At 35.7% G+C, this 15,791-nt stretch overlaps 1 protein-coding gene across 1 annotated transcript in view; it reads left to right on the top strand.

Annotated features, from left to right (window-relative positions):
- LOC121866731 (CCR4-NOT transcription complex subunit 1-like) overlaps nt 1-15,269 on the top strand; it is an 80,067-nt gene extending 64,798 nt beyond the window's left edge. Inside the window, exons 31-38 of the mRNA XM_042366431.1 lie at nt 807-1,231; nt 2,392-2,590; nt 3,916-4,062; nt 11,363-11,599; nt 11,720-12,046; nt 12,347-12,530; nt 12,717-12,984; nt 13,141-15,269. Of these exons, the coding sequence (XP_042222365.1) occupies nt 807-1,231; nt 2,392-2,590; nt 3,916-4,062; nt 11,363-11,599; nt 11,720-12,046; nt 12,347-12,530; nt 12,717-12,984; nt 13,141-13,210 (1,857 nt within the window). The 3' untranslated portion in view covers nt 13,211-15,269. The remainder of the gene's footprint in view (nt 1-806; nt 1,232-2,391; nt 2,591-3,915; nt 4,063-11,362; nt 11,600-11,719; nt 12,047-12,346; nt 12,531-12,716; nt 12,985-13,140) is intronic.
- Nucleotides 15,270-15,791: the final 522 nt, after the last annotated feature.

Here is a 15,791-nt window from a genome sequence, read left to right as displayed (position 1 = left end):
ACCATATCAAAAGGACTCCAGATACCTATTATATCCTGATGGCACCAGGAGCACCATTGGTGGTCATAAGGACAATGGGTACTAGATGGATATTATGATAATGCCCTTATGACTCACAAGTACTCCCAATGGGTAGTGTTCAATAACAAATTCTACACAGGAATTTGAATGCACCGGTCACCTTCCTTTAAGTAACAGGTGCTGGAAAAGATGGTGCATGAGTAATGCTGAAGAAATCTTGTAGTCAATATAAACTTTAGGTTTGAATTTGATTTGGATAAGGACCATATAACTTAGACTTTGTAACCAGAGTGTCTGTGCGTGGTGTGTACAGTGTGGATTACTTTAAACCAATAGTTAAAACCATATTATTGAATCCATTTTTTATTTTAATATATTTTTCATTAGCCTTTTTCTAAGTATATTTCATAATGTGCATACCAATGGTCCTGGTTTTCTGGCTACTTGAAATGTTTGGGTATATACAGTATGATTGTGTCTTAATACAGCATAATACAACTAGTTTAAGGTAGAGAAAACACATTGCTATGAAATAAATTTAATTATTGGTTTAAATCATTCCACCCTGCGGCTAAGACAGAGAGAGAGAGAGAGAGTTGTGTTGACTCATGATTATAACTTATGTGCAATATAGGTAGAAAGGGCTTGCAAGGGTGAAAAGTATTTGTACATAATTAAGTGCATGTATGTGTGCATGTGTAGGTTCAGACATTTGATTTGCAGTGTTCAGATGGTGGGAAATGCAGTGCTAATGTTACCTAATGAACCATTTTTATTTTCCTCAGATGTACCTTATAGATGACCCCAGCAATAGTGTGCTAAATGAAACTGACCTACAGTTGACTTTGGAGGCCTTGGTGCGATTGTGCCATTCCCGACAAGCTCCAGAGGGTCTTGTTTCACTTATTGAAGCATTGCGCATGAAGCATGACTTATTAAGTGGTGAGCGTTTGACTGGCGGAAACAACCTGAGTGGATCAAACAACCCATTGTCAGCAGGCCCTAGCCTTCATTTCCATTCAGGTGTTACACAAGCTAGAGATTTTCAGGATCCACCAGCTCTACAAGAGAAAACTGAGGTGTTGTTGAGAGAATGGATTCAAATGTATCACTCGCCAACAGCAGGCCAAGGCTCAGCATCTGCTTTTCAACATTTCGTGAAGCAAATGAACCTTCATGGAATCCTTAAAACTGATGATCTCATTACTAGGTAAAGAATGCATTTCCTCTGTTATTTCCTTTCATATAAGATGCACCCCTAACTTAACAGGGAATATCTCCGAGAAAATTAAGTAGCAGCAGCTTCTTTGTCAGTGCTACCTTACATTTTAAATGACCTTAAATTACCAGTTCTTCAAGTTTTTTCTTCCCAGAAGAACTATCATTGAACTTGATATTTTTACCAATTTTGGCAAAAAAAAAAGAAAAGAAAAAAAAATCTAAGGATGCATTTTATCAATAAAAGTACTGAATGAGTGGGGTGGTTGCCAACCCAGAATTATAACTGTTTGTGAAATTCCCAAATTAACTTTACTGTAGTACTTTTAAATTTAGGAAGTACTGTGCCGTATACAGTGAAGTGTCGATAATTCACAGGTTAGGTACCAAAAGACATGGTGAATTATTGAATTGCAAATAAATAATTAATTTAAATGGAAATACAGTACAGTAATTAGGTCCCAGAGGCCAAAAACTCAATAACCCATCTGGGGTTTAGTGTGGGATTTATTTTTTTATTTTTTTCTGTGAAAATTTATTATTTTACTATACAGTAAATGTTTCATTAACCTGGTACCAAATAGACCTAAATAATATGGGAATTATGGTGAAATTACTTGCTGTACTGTTGTGGGGTGGGCAATTTCCGTTGAGTCCATCCAGAATTCACTTCCCGTGCTTCATTTCTTTAATTTTTTTGTTTTATATTATATTTTCCATATTTCTACAGTTGGTCACATTAGGGCATTGAAATGATATTTCCATATTTCTTACGGTTTATTATGTAAATAAACACTGCGGCTGCCACTGCTCGACCGTGAATTATGAATACAGTATTTTATTGCAAAATTGAAAAAAAAGAATGGGTAGTAATAAAGGTACCCGCAAATTTAAGAATGTGAATTTGTATTTTGCGAATTATTGTGACTATCACTTTATTTATTTATTTCATTATGGGGTCATCTGGAAACCAGTGTATCATCAAATGAGGGAGTCTTGGGTTTGACCAATATTAGGATTAAAGTGCATCTGTTATAGCAGGAAATTTGGTTTTAAGATATAAAAGTAATAAGACACCAAATAACATGTATGTTATTAGTAAATATGCAGGCTTAATATTTTCACCAAATCTAAAAAGAAATCTACCTACAGATTCTTCCGCATCTGCATCAGCATGTGCCGAGATCTGTGTGTGCGTTCCATTCTGGAGCAAGGTCAGGGCCCTTCACCTACTTATGTACGCAGCAAGTGTTTCCAGAACTTGGATGCATTTGTGCGGCTCATTGCCCTATTAGTCAAACACTCAGGGGAGGCTACCAATCCTACTACCAAGATCAATCTACTCAATAAGGTAATTGTAGACATTAGAAGGCTAGATGTTTGGTTTAAGTGTAATCTTATTTTTAAGAACTAACTAATGTTAATTGCTTGAAAGCTAAAATACAGTAAATATTTTTAACTCTCTTTAAAAAAAAGATGCATTTCAAAAGATATGATGCTGGTGTTAGTGAACGAATTTGGAAGAGAATCAAGTAATTGAAAGTTAAATGTGAATATGAACAGAATTAAAGAAAGAAGGTAAATGGAGAAGGGAAAGATTATTCATTTTAATGATGGAAACAAAATGGAGGGCTTAAAATATTTCTGGTATTGTAAGTGGATGTGTAGCAAATGGAGACAGAATGCACGAAGTTAAATGTTTATGGTATGTAATGTCAGTAAAGAACAGTGATTTAAGAACTGTCTCAAAGGAAACAAAGCTGTCAAAGTACAAGGCACTAGTTGAATTAACTGACAGTATTGTAGTGGTATGAGGCATGGATACGGATGCAAGAGTAAGTGTGTATGCATGGATGGGGATTTCAATATCTTGATTATTCTGCAACCCACGGTAGTCATATCTCTCATAAAGCATTAATCATTTGCTGCAGGTAGGAAAAAACAAATAATGACAAAACACAAATTTAGGAATATCCTTGGTCATTGAAGTAGTATGTTTTATTTGTTAGCTGGCTTCAAACTAAATACTTTTGTGTTTGGTGGATATTTACTGCAGTGTTCTCACCACTACCCAGTGATTCATCATTCATTGGTCCATATACTGACACATCCCCTCCCAGACAACTGAAACACCTCACTCCCTCTTTTCTCTCTCTCCATTCAAACATCCTTTTCCTTTCTACTTACTTTTATCACTTTATCCATGTACAGTCTCGTTCAAGATTCTTCGAACACTGCTGGAGACAGCTGGCAACTCAAGGCCGTTTATTTACTATAGTACTTAGTATAATATAATACGAAACAACGAAGCCCAACCATAAATTAAGCAATGGGGAACTAAGTAACCAGTCACCGATCAAATTTTACATTCATTCATAATTTGTGATTCATCCTGAAAATTAATGAACAAAATCATTTCATTATACAGTACAGGATACTTGTAAACTTAAGAAATTCAGATTTCCCAAAGGCTCATGTTGAAGCTTGTATTGGTAGCACTAACAGCAACTATCAGGACATGAAATATATTTGAACTTTTATTTTATTTATTTATTTTTTTTGCAGGTTCTACTTGCAACACCCAAACTTAAATATAAAATGACCAATATTGAAGACCAGAAACAAGCATTTAAGAGATTACTGCTGTTATTATAATATTGGTAATTTCTGTTTCAGGTTCTGGGATTAGTATGTGGCATCATGATTCATGACATTGAATCCAATGGTACAGAGTTTCAACAACTGCCCTATCACCGCATCCTTATAATGCTGTTTCTGGAACTCAATGCTCCTGAAGCTATCTTAGAGTCTATCAACCTTCCGGTATGTGAAGTAAGCCAACCTACTTGTGGAGCAACACTTTGGAGGGTGTTCATAAACTGATGTGCATTTTTCTTTTGGTCTCTTGGTTTTTATTTTTCTTTGTAGTGTATTCTTAATCTCTCCATCCAATTTCCACAATGAATACTTTATAAAGTGATGCATTTCCTTTAGTTTAGTTTTCTAGATGTCATAAGAGTTACAAAAAATAGTGTTTATGAACAACATCCAGAAAGTCTCTTCCTTAGTGATGCTCGTTGTTCTCTCCATTTATTTTAATTCAGTTTGTCTTCAAATTTTGTTATGTAATATTATTTCCTTAATTACCTTTCAGTCTCCTTTGTAGCTCTACCATGAATTCCCATTGTTCTTAATCTCTCACTTTATCATTGAGTGCACTGTTGCTCATGAGATGTAGCATACGTGTAGTGGATAATGGTTGTAAAAAGTGCATTTTACATGGAGCATAATTTTTATAGACATCTAGGTTTTTTATCCAATCCTTGCAACAATTTTATTTTAAAAGGAAAACTTTTAAAATCACAAAAGAAGATTTTGCATGTTTTTTATGTACTGTACCTGTATAGTTAATTATCACTTTTTTAGACATCCATAGTTGGGAGAAATGCCAGTTTGAAAGCATGAAATGTCTGAAACTGGATAAGTGTCACTGCAATAATACATTTTCTTGGACAAAGGCAGTACCACACTACACTTAAACATCAGCCCAATGCACAAATGACTGACCAGTGTCCTGTTTGCTGTGTAAAGATAAGGATACAAATAAGTTAAAATGTTGTACATTTAACATTACTTTTTGTCCCCAAGACAGGTAAAAACAAGTTTTGTGGTTTTGACTGATTTAGATTTGTTGAAGAGCTTATTGTCCCAGGGAATTGGTGTGGAGGGCTTGAGGTGAGAAAATGAAAAGTAAACTTGCTGTCTCTTACAGTAGTAGTGTTATGAAAGAGACCATTGGTGAGACTGAACTTGAAGCAGCTAATACCTTCATACCAATTGTTGACCATCCTGGTATTCTTTTGGTCCGTTAACCATAGGAGGTCTGCTGACTTACATTTCATCAACTTCATTTTGTACTTAATTAAATTGCAGTAAATGCTTTTTCAGACCATATTCATGTTTAGCCATAGCTGTGCTTACCCCTTGCTTAGCTGTGTCTATCATTTTTAGCTTTTGGGGGAAAATCCTGTGCACTGATAGAATCAGGCACGGAACCAGTATCACAAAATTTCAAGGTGAACTAAATGTACAGTAAAACACTGATTGTGGTTTTTTGCCTCACAGTTGGTTGCATCTCAGCAGTTTCATCGTAGACATGGTTGGATGAATTGTAAGTGTTGAATGACAGTGGTGCAGGCAGAGAACACGCCATACAAGCTCAGAGTATATGATTGCTTGTAGGGCTGTTGTTTGTTCAGTGAGGGCATGCAAAGTTAAATAATATAGAAGTCAAGTAGCTTCTTGTGGCTCAGCTTGCCTCAGATGTTTCCTTGTTTTTTATGACAAAGATATCATGTACAAGAAATGACCTTGATGGGGTTTCTTTAAATGAGGAATTTTCAGTTGAACTTCTACTGAGTTGCACCAAAGACCTTACTCTTTCATCGTTTTGTCCTGTAGGGGTGAATAATATTCTACTCTGTATCAAGGATTTGAAGTAGACTTTTTGTCATCTTGATCCTATAAATGGATCTAAGGTTTCACTCGCTTATGAACATGCTGCAGACTTTATTTGTAGAATCATTAATAAATGATTTGCAGAGGGTTATTTTGTGCAATTTATAAGACAAGCCGTATTGCATCCACTTTTTAAAGAACCTGGTTTTGATACTGAAAATGTGAGACGTCATGAGAAGGAAAGGTGTAAATGCCAAAAATAAGTTTTGAGTAAAATGCGTTTTATATAAAGTTAATAAATACGTAATTACCACGCTTAGGAATTGCTCATCAAACTTGACCCATGTACTATATGGGCTGAAGGCTGCTTTTACCATGGCTCACCCCACCACCTCCCTCTACAAGTTTCAGCCTGCGAGGGGAAAGGTGGTGGGTTCGTTCGTTCTTCTCACAATGCTTCATGTCAAATTATAGACTGAGTCTCCAATCTCTCATTCATATCAAAAGCATAGAACGTGCCATGCTGGTTCAGTTACTTCCACTGTTAGAGAGAAATGGAGTGATCCCTCTGGTCCAGTCAGCCTATAGGAAGCATCATTCAACTTAACCTGCCTTATGTAAATTCATAATGGTTTGGTAATTAACACTTGCACAGAAAAGCCCTCACTCCTAGTCTTGCTGGATCTCTGCAGTACTTGAAGGAAGAAAACCTTTAAAATATTAGGGAAATTTTATAAGTAATCTAATTTTAATTTTAGTGTAATAGTCTTAATGAGCCTACAGGGTTATCAGGATTTTTTAAAGCATATATTTTATTACATTTGTGTTGAAAGTCTTTTAAAGGCTTGAGAATCATATTTAACATTCACTGCTGGTGATTTAACTACAGTAGACCCTTCATAACTTTGGTGGGGGGCCCTATATGGGTTGAAAATAAGAAAAAGAATACATTCAATGGAATGTATCTATTTCAGTATATTGGGATGGGCCAGTTAACAATAAATGCAAGCATTAACTTGAAATTCAATAACTTGTAAATTCTATATAACTCGGCATGGCAGTAAAATATTCAACTGTAATTTATTTTTTACACAACTCACAATATTCCGAGTTATGATGAGGCAATCTCGGAATGGCACAACACGTGGTACCCACACGGGATGCTTGGGAGGCTCTGCCACTTGGTTAAGCGTCTGTCAGTTTAGTGTGAGTGTTGGGGTAGGAGGCAAATAAAGAGAGACAAAAAAGACAAAAGACCTGGAAGGAAGTGTCTCATTAACTTGGGATGGTTATAATCCCATATATCCGAGTTATCGAGGATTTACTGTAATTATTTTTATATTTATTCTCATCCCTTACTCAATGACTAAAAATAATATGACAGTCAGAAATGTAGTCATAGATTTTAACCTAATCACACCACCACTGTGGCAACTTCATATTAGCCACAGTTTCTAACCAAACCATACCATTATCATAACACATTTACCTAAGAATTCCTATTTAACTGTACTAGTACTGTACAATATTGTGGTGACTTTACATTTAGGTAAAAAAATAAAAAATTCAATTAGCCTTGCCATACCACCAGTGTTGCAACCATATACTGTACTTAAGCAAAATATTCTTGCATAATCCTATAGCTCTGTTACACCTATGGGGGGGGGGGGGCATCCTCGTTATACATTGTAAGGATATACATCATTTCACATATACTGTACGTCACTAACAAGTATAGGAAGAAATTTTCATTATACGTCATTTGTTTCACATATATGTCGTTTGCATTATCCACCATTTTATGGTAAGATTGTGTGTATCTGAATATGATGCATAAATAGTGTAAAAAACCTCAACTATAATGTAAAAATCGCTATAATAAGTAATGTAAGTGTCCTAAAAGTGTTAAGTTTCCACCACGCCAGAATACGTTGGTCACAACTCACACGATTGCGCACTATGCCAATGTTATATGGAAGTGACCACAGAATTTGCAGAAAAGTCATCTCAGAGTATTTGCATTTCTTAGGATTAAATAAAATACTAGATACTGTATAGTAATATATAAAAAAATATGAGAGTAAGGGTATATTCTGTTGGGAAATGGAGTGTACAAGTATCTGAGAGTAGTAGGTGGTTTGGCAACACACCAGGACTTGCTGGACTACTGTGAATGTCATTGTGGACATTTAAATCACACAAGTGTTCCAACATCAAAACTGGAAGTTTATAAAATCTTATTCAATTTTTATATAATGGAGGGTTTGCATGTAAAGAAATGGAGTGAAAACAAGAAATATAAAACTATTTGGGTGTGTAGCCAGGAAGAGGAGGTGGAGAGTGGCGAAAGAGGAGCTTGCAATCCCTCTACAACTACAGTATGCCATTTCACCGTACAATACTGTAATTCCCATATTATTTAGGCTTACTTGGTGCTGGTTTAAAACACTTTATTGTAAAATACACAATTTTGCTTAAAAAAAAAAAAATCCCACACTCGACCCTGGCTGCTTTGTTTACATAGTACAAACAGCTGATTGCCCACACCATCCCTCATGTTTACCACTTTTGTCTTTACCAGTTATATTAACGGTAGATAATATTGTAGTGTATTTACCAGCATTTAATAATGTGTAGAGTATTATGCACCTTCATATACCTGCTTTATTTATTAATCAGTTGTTTTACAGTATTTTACAAGTAGCTAAATTGAGTCATGTATCACTCAAAGGTAACAAATATTGTTGTGAGGAAAGTATCTCCATATCAAATATTATACAATACAGTGGATACAGTATGTTATAATGATCCTGTTGTAAGCTGAGTGTCTGAAAGCTTTCTTTAGAAATCAAGTCATTTTTCTGGAACACATCCCCGACATATAATGAAAACCCCAGTACTGTACATGATTATCTAAAGATCCTAACCTAACCCTACCAGCATAGTTGCATACACCCACAACACATCATCTACATGGGTGCAACTTAGCCATTATAGAATTTATTGATTTCCATATTTTTTTCCCCGGGGGCTGCAACCTCTGATACCTAAAATTTTAGAATTCAGAATACTGTATTTGCTCTGACAGAGTGGCCAAAGTTAAAGTTGTTCAATTCACAATTTTGTTGTTCCACTAGCTATTTCATTATGACAAGTATTCTGGGTTATACACTTTCAGGTACATTATAAAAGATTGTACTGTACTACACAAGTTATGAAAATAGTAGCCCCTGGAATATGAAATGAAGAATTAATTTTAAAACCAATTTCTAGGTTCTCTACTCATGTCAATCATGAGCATTAATTTTCTGTAATAATTTGGGGAAATAATAATTTGTGTAAACTTCAAAAGCACCAACCACTTTTGGCTGATGGTGCGTCTTTTTGGCATAGTCATTTATGCTACAACGCGTATTTTGTCAACGCAAATTGGCTATAACGCGATTGATGAATAGAAGAACGATAGTTGTAAAACGCGAACGCGTGTTGGCTGTAACGCGATTCCACTCGAAGGTTTTAAGTGTACTGTCGCTTGGCGCGGGGTTATGCAGTGTTTACAGTTCACGTTCGACATCACATGTTCAATTGATTCATGTGTTCTGTTTGTGAAGTGTTATTTGATAGGGACTATAAATTTCAAACTTTTTTTGCAAATTTAGCTGTTCCCATAAGTACTGTATGAAAAAAAAAAAAAAAAGTTTCGCAGTGCGGACAAATAGCATTTTACTCCCACGCGATCTATTTCCATCACATGATCAGTTGAAACATGTGGGTTGTTTTAAAGCATCCTCAATGGTTTTTTGCTTACTATTTCTCCAATTTTGTGGTGTTAACTGTTACATTTACTGTATGATTTCATAATTAGATATGAATGTAACATTTATTTAGACTGTGCTCTCCTTTGTGTTAGGCTAACTACTAAATTTTTTTCGATTTCGAATAAGCTGTACCTAACCCTATTTTCTCCATAAGCCCTGTTATTTCTACTGTGCGAATTTCTACAATGCAAGGTTTTACAAGAACACAACTATCACATAGTAGCAGAACTGACTGTATTTGGGAACATTTTATTTGTGAAAAGTTTTTCACAGTTTCAACTGACTGATTTGAGGGAAAAAAAATCCTTGTATTCCTGCAGTGTGCTATGTTGCTCATGGTTGATGCTACTTTCTTGTCATTGTTTTAGGAACTCAGAAACTACATTTATAATACATAATAGATATCTAGATATTTAAACCTACAGAAGTGATTGACTTGACTCAGAATTGAAATGTAATGTATTTCTAATATCTGACGATTAATCTAACAAACTAAACCCTTTCACAACACGAATAAAATTTTTCCATGATTTTGTATTTACAGTTTTACTGCTTTGGTTAAATTTAAAGATCACAAATTTTACCAGCCATAATTTGTTACCTTTGACCCTGGATTTTCAAGCATTACTGTACAGTAAATGTGTCTAGGTACATATACAACTTGGGGAAGGGATACCATCTCCTCCTGTTAGTGATAAAAACTACATCAAGTTTATGCTTCAGCTTCTGATAGTGAAATTTACATAAAAGTACTTGAGCTTCATAGTACAGTAAGTAAATCCTCCTCCCATTTGATACTGTACACCTCACTTTTGTTAGCCATACTGTAATTGTAGTCCTCACAATTTAAGAAGAGCTCAATTCTAACTGAGGCGCCCATAGCAGATATGTGTGAAATATTCGCTTGAACTGATTCATTAAATCTGATATGTTGGTTGTCTGTAATGACTTAAAGGCAATGGTCATAACACAACTCCAGTTTAACAAACAAGCTAGGGCTACAAACTCCATTTTAGGACCACACCTGATGTGTAAGACAGGTCACATTTGTTGGCATTCATTCATTCTACTACCCATTAATATGCGTGGGTGTAATCATTCAGAAATAGAAATTGATCTCTTAATATACATTATATTAAATATGGAGAGCAAGTGTGAGGTTGTACACAATAAAACAGGAGTAGTTTGTCATGTTTGTGATTATTTTCAAAGAGGACACTACTGTACTAGGATTTCAATGACATTGATCAAGTGGATTGTGACAGGAAAAAAAGGGGTTAGCAGAAATTGGGAGGATAGCTTTTCTCTAAGATTACTCCAAAATAGTTTGTATAAGTTAACTAACAAACACACACATATATACCCTGTACAGTACTGTACATACGTACGTACATACATACATATATACATATATACATACATACATACATACATTACAGACATACAATTTCAAACAAATGTTATAAAATAGAGTCTGTATGACTCACTGTATGTCAACCCTGTTTCACCTAAGAGCACATATCCCTTACAGATGAGTGACCTCATAGATGGCTCTTCTTCATATGTAAGACCTCTTGTATAGTTGTGTAGAAGGGGGAAAACATCCACATTAAAGAGGTTGAATGAGTAAAAAATTAATTAGTGGTTTCCTTTGAGAAACTTAATCTAGCATAGAGTGTATGGTTTGGTAAAGATTATTTTGAGTAATTTTCATGTCTTTATGATGACATACTGTCTGTAATTTCTTTAGTCAAGTACTGTACATGTATTCATAATATGCAGTTGAATGAGAGTTACTTTGTGTTGCCATACTCTGTATTTACTGTACCAGCAAGGATCTGTTTCAGGTTTTGATGGCCTTCACACAAACATTACACTTGCTACGGCCTAGCAAGTGCCCTGGCTTTGCATATGCTTGGCTGGAGATTGTCAGCCACAGGGTGTTCATTGGACGTATGTTGGCTATCACACCACAGCAGAAAGGATGGTCCATGTACTCCATGTTGTTAGCAGATCTCTTTAAGTTCTTGGCACCCTTTCTAAGGAATGCAGAACTTGCAAAACCACTGACTATGTTGTATAAGGTAAAGATTATCTAAGACTGTAATTATCATGGCATATAGTAAATTTGATGCTTTGAAATACTGCTGTTGCAGTTCCTACTTGTTTTATATAATTTATGAATTTACCGATTCATTTTCCAGGGTACCTTACGTGTGCTGTTGGTCCTTCTCCATGATTTCCCTGAATTCTTATGCGAGTATCACTACGGATTCTGTGATGTCATCCCTCCAAATTGCATCCAGATGCGTAATCTCATTCTCTCTGCCTTTCCACGAAACATGCGCCTTCCAGATCCCTTTACACCCAATCTCAAAGTGGATATGCTGCCTGAAATTACTATATCACCTAAGATTCACACCACTGTTGCCAACCTCATTCAGCCTCCAGATTTCAAGAAGAACTTAGATTCCTACTTAAAAAACAGGACACCTGTAACTTTTCTCTCCGACATGCGAACCTATCTGCAGGTGTGTTTACTGTTCGGATTAATGTTTTGGCTGCAAAGTATGTAAATTTTTTAAAAAGCTGTAGATACTGTAATGCAGAAAGAACCAGGTCATAGTTAGGAATAATTTGGATTTCTGTAGTAGTAGTGTCAATAATGCTTAAGTGGCAGTGACAGGTTACAAAGCCTCTAACATGTGATATTAGTTTATTGAGTGTTGAAAGATTCAGTACATTGAAAAAGACCTCAATTTTACAGTACATGCATAACTATTGTTTACATAAGACGATTGTGTTAAGAGATTGTTTTCATCATTCCACAGCAGGCATCTAATGAACCTGGGATGAGCTATAATATGTCTGTGATGAACTCCCTGGTGCTGTATGTAGGCATGCAGGCCATTTCACAGATACATAGCAAGGGTCTCACTCCCTCCATGGCCACAATTGCTCATTCCGCCCACATGGACATTTTCCAGAATCTTGGTGTTGATTTGGACACCGAAGGTAAGCTCTTTGTTGAAAAGAAAATTTTTCTGAAGTATTTTTAGTTAATATAAGAAATATGTTCTATATTATGTTCCACCCCATTTGATTAGGAATGAAATATGTTTGGTAGAGAATTTTTTTTTCTTTCTTTTTGCGGGAGAATAGTTGACAATAGATTACGCAAATAATGGTCTTTCTTTACAGGTCGATACTTGTTCCTGAATGCCATTGCTAATCAATTGCGATATCCAAATAGCCATACACACTACTTCAGCTGCACTCTTCTTCATCTTTTTGCTGAAGCCAACACAGAAGCCATCCAAGAACAAATTACTAGAGTGCTGCTAGAACGGCTTATTGTCAATCGTCCACATCCATGGGGACTACTTATTACATTCATTGAGCTCATTAAGAACCCATCATTTAAGTTTTGGAGTCATGAATTTGTAAAGTGTGCCCCAGAAATTGAGAAGTACGTATGATTACATTTGAAAATGAGATGGACAGTAAAGTAATAATGAAATTCAGTAGTACATCAGTCCATTTGTATTGATAAGTTTTCCTGAATGATTGAATTATTTCTGTGGTTGAATAGTATAATGCTCCTGACTAGTGATTATTCTTGCAGGTTATTTGAATCTGTTGCCCGCTCTTGTATGGTGCAGAAAGTTTCAGCTGCTCGGGAAGGAGAAGCCTGACCACAAATGCTTCAGACCTATTGTAGCCCACAAGATACCTGACTACACACATCTCCAATGGAGGCAGCAATCCAAGTGCTGTATCTCAAATTGCAGGATTTGAGTATTGCACACGATTGTGTTATTGCTGACTGTTGGTGCTCTAGATGTCATGATTGGGATCTCAAGCAGCCTAGACTGTCCTAATGATCTGAGGTGCTTAGCTAAAAGCTAATTAATATAATTGAATAGAAATGTGAAACATAATCACCTTATAAGTTTGACCATGTATGTCCTCTTCCAAGAAAGCTGATATCATACTGCTTTTAAGAGGAGTGCCAAGTGCAAAGTTAAAGCTATTGGCGTGTTGTGACAGTGTGTCAAGTAGAGTTTTATATTTGTTTTAAATAAAAGCATTATATGTTATCTTCTGGTGCCTAAGAGACAAACTAGGTATCTGTCAAGTGCAGATAAAATCTGTTTCAATTTCTAACCCAAGTGATTTATGACGTGGAGGGTTAAATGACAAATATCCTTTGTAGAATGCCTAGATTATAATTATGCAGCTTTGAGTCGTTTCCTAAGTGATTTTCCTTGACTTTTATGGTGAATGTTATACTTGTTGAGCTACAGCAGCAAGGTGTACTGTCAAGGTATGTGATTATCTTAAGTCACTTATTTAAGGATATTGTTTAATAATTTCAGTTTTCCTGGTGACTGTTAAATTATGCAAACTTGAAAGACCAAGAACTGTACAATCTACTTTATTAAGGACCTTCAGAATGAAGTAAAAGTGCATCCTAAGATAAGAGGTTGTATATTTACAGATAAAGTTCTGTATGGATGAAGACATGTTTATGAGACAAAGCAGCCATAAGCAGTGTGTCAAAGTGCATAAAATGAAAAGATGAATTCCAGTGAGAGTGATATGTACCTATATTTTGTGATCTTAACTTCCAGGGAACCATGTGATGAGCTATACCTAAGATGTTTAGATAATACGTGATGTAGATTTCTATATGACATGGCCTTTGCCAAGCAGCTTCTGCAGTAGGAAAGTGAGAATCAAAGTATTGGGCATCGCCAGAGTTTATTATGAAGTGTTACTTCCTAGGTCTATGCAAGTCGTTCATGATATAATAGTTTATATGATGAACACTTGTGCCAACTGCTACTGTTTGTGCCAGAGTTGTTCTTCAGCTTGGCTCTCAGTTATGACTCAAATGATATCACTTCATACTTTGAAAGACAACCAAGGACGCAATGCATGTACAAAATCCCACCCTCCTTCATAGTTTCATAGACTTTTCCTTCAATTAAGAAATGTCATAGTAGTCACTGTAAGAATATTAGTAGTAATTAAGATGCCCTGATGCCCTGAGGCTTTCTATCCTGCTGTAAAGTTTCATTACACAATGTTTGCAATAGCCACAATCTCAACAAATGCAGATCTGGGGCATACAGTCAGCCGTGCCCATTGCCCCATCATCTGCCACACAAGTTTTTGTTAAAGATTTAAATATCCATTCCCAGGTCATAACAGCTGACCAGTTACATTTTGTAAGTGTAATGTTCAGGCACAAATTGTACTTTTAAGTTCTTCAATCCCAGGCTAACTTTTAGTTACCTTTTAGCTTTAGAAATTACCTTTCTTTTGTTACCATTTAACCAGGGACTTTAATTTATTTTGATGCTTGGGAATTATACATGTTTATGCCTTAAAACCCTGGATGTATCATTGTCAAACTAGAACCTGGGAATCAACTTTTTTTTTTCTGTTACCTCGCTTCAAAGAACGTCACAGCTCTCTTATGGCTTAAGGAATACAAATTAGCATTATCATTAAATCAATCATTATTTTGTATTAATTGTATTATAGAGTTGTTGAAGGTTTGACTGAAGAGGGAAACCTGAAAATTTACCCATAAATAATGTGAGGTACTTCGTTGTGGCTGTACAGTTCAAGTTTATTTTTGTTGATGAGGACTTTCTCTAAAGATATGCAGTTTAACAGTTTGTGTCATATTCTTTAGTCCACTTTAGGTTAAGGATGTGAATAAAGGTCTCTTGTAGCAAAGCACATGTGTCTTTTATTGTTATAATCATCATTGTTGTTTTATGGACATTTTCCATAATTTTCATCCAGGCAGCAGGTTTTCTTTTAGGAATTCACTGTTGCTTTGAGACATTTAGTATTGGTGTACAGCAATAAGATTGTAGCAACTGAGCGAATACAGCACAGTACACACCTTCTGTCTTAAGGATTAGAAGGCATAAGTTCACAATCAGGGAAGCAAAGATGGTCAAGTGTAGTGCCGGCTATGCTGCCTTCTTGTGTACAAAAGGTCCCTATACAGTACATTGTATACATGATATCCCTAATGGGAAAAACAGGGCTATGGGACCCATTGTCACTAATGTAATTATCTTGGTTATATTGTTCATCTAGATGGTATACTAAAGGTGTAATGTGACTGAAGAAAGTGTCAAATTGGGTAGTGCAGAGTGGTTCAACTGGCCTGTCTGCTGCTCTTGGACACAAAAATGATGGGGAAATGAAAGATACTGAAGAAGAATGCTGTAGAATACTTGAAGAAAGAAG

Source organism: Homarus americanus, unplaced genomic scaffold (genome assembly GCF_018991925.1).
Source record: "Homarus americanus isolate GMGI-L3 unplaced genomic scaffold, GMGI_Hamer_2.0 scaffold22413, whole genome shotgun sequence".
Lineage (NCBI taxonomy): Eukaryota > Metazoa > Arthropoda > Malacostraca > Decapoda > Nephropidae > Homarus > Homarus americanus.
Note: the sequence above shows the minus strand (reverse complement) of the source record. Positions and strands in the feature narration are given on the sequence as shown.